At 34.3% G+C, this 10,355-nt stretch overlaps 1 protein-coding gene across 1 annotated transcript; it reads right to left on the minus strand.

The window, feature by feature from the left end:
- Positions 1-2,149: 2,149 nt before the first annotated feature.
- LOC134857227 (uncharacterized) lies at positions 2,150-10,125 on the minus strand. The gene is made up of 5 exons (XM_063873601.1): positions 9,993-10,125; positions 9,157-9,271; positions 3,718-3,866; positions 3,272-3,405; positions 2,150-2,471 (listed from the first exon to the last, which is right to left on the minus strand). The coding sequence occupies exons 1-5, from the start codon at positions 10,012-10,014 to the stop codon at positions 2,199-2,201; spliced, it is 693 nt and encodes a 230-aa protein (XP_063729671.1). The 5' UTR covers positions 10,015-10,125; the 3' UTR covers positions 2,150-2,198.
- Between the last annotated feature and the right edge of the window lie 230 nt (positions 10,126-10,355).

Consider the following 10,355-nt stretch of genomic DNA (forward strand, 5'->3'; position numbering starts at 1 on the left):
CGATTTCAACCCAGTCACCACCCTCATGTTCGATCCCGCACCTTTATCCCCTACCACATTCATCCAACCCATTTTTATGATCATGATCCGCCTTGAACTAGAAAAAAATAAAAAAAGTTTAACTTTTGATTGTTTTGAAAAGAAAATTTGAATTGATTCTTATGAAATGATTCTTTTGATTCTTTGGAAAATTTGGTGTCCGTTTGCTCTAAATTCTCAACTGATTCTATTTCAAAGTATATCACTCGTGACTTTTAAACACCTGATTTTTTCGAAAACTATGAACGCCTTACAAAAACCGCAAAAAAACTGCTGGCGTTGTTTAGAAATCTCTTTTTATAGTTCCGAATTTCTTAACGAAAGTAACGGAATATTTGTGCTCGGGGCATTTTTTTTTCTTCAAAATAATTCTCCTCAAAATCAAGCATATGCTCCTAAATATTATTCCAGTAGACATTTTCGAAGAAAGTGATGGAATTTTCAAGCTCGAAATGGTTGTTTTTTTTTAAAAATAAATTTCAACTACTTAACTAGCAATTATTAAAAGTGCTTTTTTGTCTGTGATTCGAAAAGTATTGCTGTTTTGAGTTGAATTTCACAGAACTATTTAAGGAACTATTCCATCTGTAAGTATTTTTTGTGAAGTTATAACGGATAAAAAAATCTCGTGCTAATATCGTGTAAGCAGAGATTTAATCCGTCTAACAAACTGTTCCAAATTGAAAATTTGGCGTGCTAATTGGTCGATTTAATAATTTGATGTATGCAAAAAATATCACTTTGTTTTTTGCATCGCGTGTGGAGGTTGATTTTCAAAAAAAAATACAAAGAAAAATTACAACTTTTTTCTATTGTTTGTAAACAAAATAACATATTTTTTTCCACAAAAACTAATTCATAGACTTTAAAACGAAGTGGAAACTTGTAAGGTTTGGCGCTGATATGAGCAGCCTTGCTCGTTTTAGATTGAATTGATGTTGAAATAACAACTGCTTTTTAATTTTCTTCTGCTACTTGTTCGGCAAAAAAAGTTTTTTAGATAGAATTTTTACGAGAATTTTTACATAACTTCAATGCTTTTCCATTTAAAAAAACATTCAAAACAAACTCTGACATTTCTTTGCACATAACTTCGTGATAAATGTTTTGCCAAAAATTATTCAAAAATGAATTGCACTTTTATGCAGAATAACGGATAATGGATTTTAATGGTACTGTTAAAATTTTGTTTGCTAAGTTTGAATCATTTTTAACTAGAGAGTCCTTAATTCGAATTGATTTTGAATAAAGTTTTCAAAAACTCGACTATTTAATTTGAAATAATTAACGCAACCTGCAGAAGAAACGGATAAATCCCTGAATTTTATGCTTACAAGCTTTCCAAGTTTTTGTCATTTCTCGGTAAAAAATTTGACTAAAAAATTTTTGAATCATGAACTGCATTGTAACCTTTTTCTTTTCTAGCCAGAAAAAAATGATTCCTCTGAGTCAATCCTTAAAATTGCGAGTATGGTTGATTTTCGGAAAAAAAACAATATTGTAGATTTGATAATTCAAAATATTTGAAAGGCCGTATTATGTCATAATTCATACATTGCAGGCATCACCCCGACTGTTTGGACTCTACTCTAAATACAATTAAAAATTAAAAGTTTGTTGCACAAGAAAAAAATTTTCTAATGTTCACAAAAAAGAGACATTTTTGGGCTTAAAAAATTTTATCCACATAGGCGCATAAAGCACAAAGTGAAATGATTTGCGTCTGGTATCGCTTCAATATCATTGAACCAAACAGTTTGCCTCAATTCATTTTTTAATTTAAGTGATTTGCCATTTACGCTTATGCTGCACAAAAAATTGTACGCATTTAACTATCGCAATTTGAAGTAGTTCTAAAATCAAACCATTCTAAAGTTGAGGAAAATAATCACAGGTGAATAATGTTTTTTTCTACTTTGAGCACTGGGTAAGAATGTTTTTCAGCCTATATGAAAATGTTGACAAAATTGCTCGTTAAAGAGTCAGAATTACCCCCGCCAAATGAGAAAAAGAATTAACCCGATTAAAAATTTTCCGTAATTTCTTAAAAGTTTCAGGAAACAATAAAAGTTCTCGAACTCTAATTCTATTTAATCTACGATAAATTAAAACAAATAACAATCAGTTCAGTTTTCCGTTTGGTTGACTGGGGACCAGCGTCAACTGTTTCTCGAAATAGCGTTTCCACCCCTCGGAGTTGGGCACAAATTCGGCTTCTCATCACAAATTATGTTAGCAATGAACCACTTAAAGTTTAAATTTGCCGCAATCCGGGGTCCAGTGAGAGCAATGAATTCTCCCCTGTTTTCTTTTCCCAGAGGAGGAATTACAAAGTTGAATCTCTTTCCACGACCTCCAACAATTTTCAAGTCGCCTTTGCCGAATCCGACTTGGCTGATGACGTTTACACACAAGTCACTGCTCCATTTGGCCTGAAAAAAAATGTTTCACAAGGTTTTTAGTTTATGGACACTCAATTCAAAACCTAAAGCAGATTTCTTACAATATCTTTTAGCTATAGGCAGGGGCGGATTTGGGGTTTTCTCGAGAGGGGGTGGATTTTGAAAATTTGTTCGAAATTTTAACGTCTTTTTTTTTTAGCTCGACCAAACTGATTTTCCTAGCCATAAAGACACCAATCTGAATAAATATTCTGACCAAATATTCTGACCAAATATTCTGAGCCGCTGGCAAAGTTCTGAAGAAACATGAAGTTTCCGCAGGCAAAGTTCTGAGCCGCAGGAAAAGTTCTGAAAAAAGGCGTTTTTGGGTACTTTTTGAAAAATTTGACCAAAAAAATGCGTTTTATAGGCGCGCGCTTGCCCCTCAAAATTAGTATATATTGACGCGAAAGGCGCCTTTAGAAAAGTTTTAGGGTCCGTCAGCCAAAATTGGAGATCTCAAAATAGAACAAAGAGAGACCCTTTGGGTCGTCAGGGGTCGAATCTCTGACGTGGAAGAAGCGTCCAACGCTGAACCCCCCGTCACGCCCCCGCCCCCCTCCTAAATCCGCTGGTGGCTTTAAGCTTGTATATCTTTTTTTTCTAAATCAGCGCATTCTTTAATCTCAGCTCCTCTCCCCTCCCGTTTTAAAAAAGATATCTCTAATTAATACATCTAAATTAAAATCCAATACTTGAAAAAAGATATTGCAGAGAATAGCAGCTTAATCGTTTCAAAAAACTGCTGTTGAATCTAACACTATTCGAAAAAAGTAGGGCAGTAATTATACCTTGATGTATACCAAATCCATAGTTCGTGTTGAGTTGCTGAGGTTGAATATTTTATCCACGTATTGGCTCGGCGAGAGGCCATTGGCTTGTCCGTGTAGGGTGTATGATTGCACTTGATAGTTGCAGCAACCCACTGAAAAGTTAAATAATACCAACTGAAATTAATTATTAACCAATATCAAAATGGTAGTTTTTTAGTAAATTTTGAAGTCATTTTTATTATATGTTGACTTCTAAACTTTGCCACTTTTTTCGCGTTCTAGAACACTTTTGTCGCCCAATTACCTCAAGTTTATCTATAACTTTGTTTTTTGTACGTTACATTTTTGTATTTTCAAGTGCTTTTGATTAATTAATTAAAACAAAACGCATCAAGGCAGCGACAGTAAAAATGATGAAAAAAACATGTTGATCACTTTGTTTCATAAAAAAAATTAAGTAATACTTTTTCCATCTTCTGGCTTGAAGGAGAACCAGTTGATCTCGCGGTAATGATTGACAATGACTTTGAAAAAGTTGTCCCTGTCAGTGTGCTGTGGCTGTCGGTCACCATAGTTCATTGTGGACCGAAATCCCATCAAGCAGAAGTGGTAACTAAAAAGTTTTCTGTTACCTTTTTAGTAATTCCACTATAAGAAAAACTATAGCAATTATATTTGTATTTTTGAACTAAAAAACGCCAATGAAAAATTTTGGGGGTTCGTTTTGAAGCAGTTTAGAAAAAAAATTAGACCATCCAAGTTAGTTCCTGAAATTATTTCCCTCATCTTGGTTTCCTGAAATTTTTCAAAATCTAAAATTGTTTATAAGGGAATATTTTTTTAGTCCGATAGGTGTGTGTTTTACTTTTTTCAGTTCAATTAGGCTGCTCAATTTGATGCAATCTTGCGTGGAGGTGCGTTTTGTTTTGTATTTTTGGTGATGCAGAGGTTGTTCACTGAGGTGTTGCTTGAAACGACAAGACAGAGTTTGTGAAAACTAGATCTTAGAAGGGTGATCGGACGGTCCTTGTGGAAGTCAGCAAAGGAAAAGAGAAGCAATTGGTTATACAAGGAGACTATAGGTCGACATTGTTATTTTCTAATGTCTTTTGTGCTCAGTTTCCTCTCATTGGTGATTGTCATCGCTGAAAAAGGTTCATTGGCAAAAGAAGGTCCACGTTTTCTACAGTGGGTTAATCTCGTTCCGCTCTGTGTTTCTATGAAATCTGGTGTTAGAATTTTAATGTTATAGATCTATTTCTGTTTTGATTTAATTTAGAAACACAAAATTATGTTTTCAACTTTTTTGCCTAATTTTTCTGCCAGTTATGTGGGTTATAATTAGTGTGATTTTATATGGTGGGTTAGGCCGACGATTATAGTTTGGGGGTGCTCCAATAGAAAGGGCTTTTCATTCTACATTTTTCTTCTGCAATCTTTTCTTGATCCTATTCAGGGTAGTGACCCAGCGAGTCATGTTTAATTATAAGCCTAGTCTTATAATGCTGGTTACGGATTCAGATTTGATTTTTATGGTTCCACTTTATTCCAAAAAAAAAGAAACAAGTATTCGGCTTTGGTGATATATGTGGGATGTCTTGGGGAGGTATTTAAATGTGGGATGTCTTTATACAGGCCATTGTTTTTAGCTTGAGAAACCGACGGCTGCTGTTACTTTCGTAACTAAGTAAGAGAAACTAAAGCGATCAAAATATAATTTTTGATATATTTAACTATTTTCAACCGTCACACTATAAACTTTGAAACAAGTTTTTAATGCAAAATTAGCAATTGTTCATTTTTCTATTTTTTTGGTTTGTCTGTTGTTTTAGGTTTGTTTTTGTTGGGAATTTTTTCTTTCGTTACTTCAAATGCTATGCGTCTTACACTTTTCATAAATGACCTTAAAGTTCTCTGGAATAGAAAACTTTCCTGATAACAAGTGGTCGTTTGTTTCCTTTTGAAAGAAATTGATAATTCTTGCTGTTTTTGAAGTCATTTTTAAGTCATATTGGTTTGCTTACGTTTTCATCAATTTATCGTTGTCCTTAAATGTATCTGATATTATGATTACTTTATTTGTCTGATTATCTTGATTTTTTGTTATGAAGGTTTCGATACCAATTCGATTATCTTGCTGATTGAAAAAAGTTCCAAGCATAGAACAAGGAGATTGATATGAATTATACAAATGTAATTTTTGTTTTGGGCTTGACTTTTCTGAACTGAAGTAACTTGTTATTTTGTTGTTCGACTCCATAGGCTATTTTTGGTCTTTTCCATGTATTGATAAAACGACTAAATTGTTTTTTTTTTCATTTTTATGATCTGTTTGTCTGTTTGTTGTGTTTTTCTGCCTTTCCGGGTCTCGTGCCTTCAACAATATAGATTCCATTTATGTTGGAAATGGGTTTTCTTTCGTGCATACTAATTTTTTTAGTTAGTTGCTCTGAAAAATCTTATTTTGAGACGACGTTTTTTAACTTCTTTGGCGATTGTGATTTTTTCGAACTTGTTATTACTGATTGTATATTCATGATGAAAACAAAGAAAACATCATTAAACATCTTTTCATTCAGTCATACTAGCCTATTGGCAAAAAAACTGACTGAAAAACAATTGTCCGTATATAATCTGCTTAAAAGTTTTTTTTGCAATCTGCTTGTATAAGGGTTGTATATTGCTGTTTTTCTATCTAAATATAATCTTTAGATGATTTTTTAGTTTATCGTTAAAATTTATTGGAAATCTGTGTATATTCCTTTAAGATAAGTATATCATAAACTGTCGATAGTTTGTTGGTTTTTCCTACCAAAACAAATATCGAATCAAAAAGTGATCACATATTAAAAGTGGGATTAAGTATAAAATTTCAAACTTAAAATCTCTTGGTAAGTGTTTAAGAAAACGATCTAAATCACAATTTGATTTTAAACGGTTGCAAGTCTAGTTTAGAGTGATAATCGATTGCTAGTATAGTTTTGGCATGCCGCGAGTTCTTACGGTGGTGCAAAATAGAATAATTTGTTTAAAAGGTTGAAGATTGTACAGATAGCGAAAAGAGAAGGCAAATGTTTCACAGCAAGCACATAGTTTCAATATAGGAAAGATATGAAAGATTTTTCGGAAAAAAATCAAAAACAAATCAGAAAGCTTTTTCTGAAAATAAGATTTTTTGTATTACAGAAGGGTGAAACTCAAAAAACAACAAAGCAGCAAAGTTAATGAAATTACGCAATTGATAAGTTCCGTGTAGATTGGTGGAATGATAAGGTATTTTAATTTTAAGCAGTAACTGATTCTAAACAGTGCAACAGTAAAATTCACGACTTTTTTTCTCGACCCGCACAAAAAGCTTTGATGTTTTTTTGCGGCGCAATTGAAAACTTCTTATTACATGTTTTCAGTAACGGATCTAGGGTGGGAGGGGGTGGGAAGGGTGGAAACCCTCTCCTTTCAGGGATTCGACCCCCGACCCAAAGGGTCCCTTCTTTGCACTATTTTGAGCTGACGGACCCCTAAATTTTTCTAAAGGCGCCTTTGGCGCCAATAAATATTAATTTTGAGGTGGGAGCGCGCGCCGAAAAAACGCAATTTTTTGGTCAAAAATTTTTTAAAAACGCCTTTTTTCAAAAACTTGCCTGCGGCGCAGAAATTTTGGTCAAATTATGGTCTGTATAGTGGTTTTGGAGAGCTCAGAAAATCAATTTGGTCGACCTAAAAAAAAAAAAAGATCGACAAAACTTTCGATAATCCGCCCCCCCCCCCTCGAGGAAATCCATCCCCCCTCGAGAAAATCCGCCCCTGCTTGTTTTGGTTGTGACTACTTTGTGCAAAGATCACACTCAAAAACTGTTTTTTTATTTACATGTGTATCTGGTTTGTATAAATATTTTCAAATCTCAAAGTTAGTAGTCGTTCGCTTTGCAAGTAGAACAGGATATTGAGATTACACATATCACTGAAATACTAGATGTTCCGACTTTCGAAGAAAACGGAATATTTATGCTCGGTGTGTTCTTTTTTTATTCAGTCAATTTTCGTCGATCGAAATATTAGCTTTCAACAAAATTTTTTCAACCCCCATTGAAGATATCGACTTCTTAAGTTCAAATTTAAACAGATATTCCACCTCCGATTATTTTTTTTTAAGTTCTGGGGGTGTGAAAAGTGCCAATTGGCCATTTTTTGAACTAATTTATGCGCGCTTTGAAGAGTTTATCCATGATGCTGAGAGCGTGACGCGAATAATTTATGCGTGGCGAATCATCCCGCACAACAAAACCGTTCCAAATTGAATTAAGATTAGCTATTTTTTTTGTGTTGTTTCGTACGACTCAAGATTTTACACTTTGAAAATGTCCAAAATGTATAGGTTTTCAATATTATCTTCACTCAAAAATTCTTCCGTATGAACTAAGGGACAGTTGGAAACTTCAGGGCTTTGCCCTGATATAAGAGCAGTCTTGTTGATAGTCTAAATTATAGTCTAAATTTTTCTTGGTAAATTTGCATCGATAGAGTTTTCTTGATAGACCTGATCGTAGAAAGAGAACAGAAGATAAGTTGGATCTTGGTAACTAACCCCCGCCCCCCATGCTACCTTGTTACGAATCTCCCACCCTATAAAGAAAGAATTGAACAGCTAAGCATGTACGAATTTATGTTAACTTTTCCCCCTTTTCCAATTAGGGGAGGGGGGATTATCAACTAAATCCGATAATTTTTTCATCTTCACTAAATGAAACCTAGTAGCAAAAAAACTTAGTTTAATTGCAATTTTTTTTAAAGTTAAAATACAAGCTGCAATTGAAAAAACTTGGATATAATAACTCATTTGAATTTAAACTACAGTAATTTTTTTGCCACTCTAGTAAAATGGTCGCATCAATTTGGAAAGCTTTTTAGTTTTAAGTAATTTGTAGCATGAAGTAGCAATTTGGGATATCAAAGTATAAACGGGACAGATCTACAAAAACTAATTTTCTACAGTAAATTTGAAAACTGAGTTTTGCTATTTGCTGAAACAATTTCAAATTTTTTTTGGATACTTTTATTGGATTTTGTTTTGGTTTTTTGGAATCCATAGCTCCCCGCACACACTATACCAAGTAAATGATGTGCGTAGCATCTAATAAAGTAAAATAACACTTATCTGGCATCAGTGCAATTTCGGACAATTGATCAGCGGACTAGTTTGCAGCTTACCCGTTAGCAGCCCGAAATATTTCAGGCGTTTATTGTTTTATTAAGCCAAAATGGCAAATTTCAAACGGAGATAATTTTTTTCTATGTTTGTGTATGTTTTTAACTTTGAGATCAGGACTTCAATATATTCCAGATTCAATAAAAAAAACTTTGTTCGAAAACAGTTTTTTTATAAGTCGATTTGGTCTGGAGAAAAAAACACCCCGAGCACAAAGATTGAGTCACTTTCTTCGAAAATCGAAACAATTAAGCAAACCCCACAGGCACAAAACACAATTTTGAAATACTATTTGAAGTTTTGAAAGCGATAAAGACTTGGTGATCCCTCGTGCCTGAAGGTCTGAATACCCGACATTGTATCAGCCAATCAGAATTGAGTGTTCATAAATTCGAAAAAAAGCTATAAAATCAACCAGCTTTGAACAACTTAAAGGACATTGATTGGTTGAGAAGTTTTATGCATCCATTGTTTATGTCATGAGAATATCCCCGAATAAGCGGCTGATTTTCTGATCTCACAAAAAGCTGAATGACAGCAATATTTCTTCCAATCAAAAGCCTTGAAGTTTTTGGTAACTCTGAGCGCTGATTGGTTGAGAAAGTTTTAGAAACTGTTCAAACTGTTTTTGGAAAAGTTAGTTCTGATAGGCTAAAATATTTTGAAGGTATTCCGTCGGCATCATAACCGGATGTACCTGAATCTGAGGCACTGTCTGCCCAACTCGTCGTCTGGATCGGCAAACACGAAGTCGAGAGACTCCCGATTACTTTTGTTTGTTTGTGTGAGGTCAAAACAACAGACAACCATAACTAAAACAATTCAAAAGTCTCAAATTGGTTTCGTCAATTGAATTCGCAATTTCTTGAAATAAGCGTTCCAATTGTATGGCGATAATTAAAAAAGAGTATTGTGTTTGCAACCTCAATAGCGCATGCTTCAATCACAGTTTGGACAAAAAAAGTCATTTTCGAACCAATTTTGGTCGCTACAGTCTAGAAATACAAAAATTTAGTCTCAATAGTCTTACCATAAAACCACAACCTTGGCCCGGGTTTTATAATCACGGTTAGACAATTGCGACCCGATTTTTGTATTTCCAGACTGTCGCGACCAAAATTCGTTCGAATTTTGGAGAAAAAAGAATCTTTTCCGGAAATACTGGTTGCCGGCAATCATTTTGGCACTTGAGTTCTCAGAATCCGAACACCAGCAGCGGGCATTAATTAAGAACGTTCATCCACGAGGAAAATGTTCAATTAACCGACGAACCGCTATTTACCCTCTGCTTAAGAACAATATGCAATTTATTTGGGTTATTTTTCTGGGCCGTGTAATGTTGCGTCAGTCTCAAACAACGAGTACGGATCATGCTGGGCCTCGAACAACCGACCTTTCGCTTTAGAGGCGGACACGTAACTTCTTTACCACCTCTCCCCTGGCATAAGCCAAAAACTGATTTCCGGTATCACTTAAACCTTCTATTTTTTTCTTTTCATAAGCAACTATTTATTGTGACATATATCTTCTTACCTATTGCAGCAAATTTTTGCATTATCTGGAACAATAACAATTTGCTTAAAATCAGACAGTAAGGAAAATGGAAATAAAAAGTAACGCCAAAGTAATCCGAACTCAGCAAACAAACGTCCAAAACTGAATTTGGTTCCAGCTCCAAGTCACATGTATGTATGTTTGAATTCAAGCTAGGATGCAAATTCCAGTTAAGAGAAACCAAATATATGGAACAACAACAGTTCATCGCCTGACTTTTGGTAATCCAAATATCGCCTATTGTTTAATACGGTTCGTCTCATTCCAAGAGGCGTTGAGCTCTTCATAAGTTTGAGCAGATTTTCTTTTAAAATAAAAGAAAGTTTCGAGTCTTAGCCAAAC

The sequence above is a fragment of the Symsagittifera roscoffensis genome, chromosome 1, assembly GCF_963678635.1.
Source record: "Symsagittifera roscoffensis chromosome 1, txSymRosc1.1, whole genome shotgun sequence".
In the NCBI taxonomy this organism is placed as follows: domain Eukaryota; kingdom Metazoa; phylum Xenacoelomorpha; order Acoela; family Convolutidae; genus Symsagittifera; species Symsagittifera roscoffensis.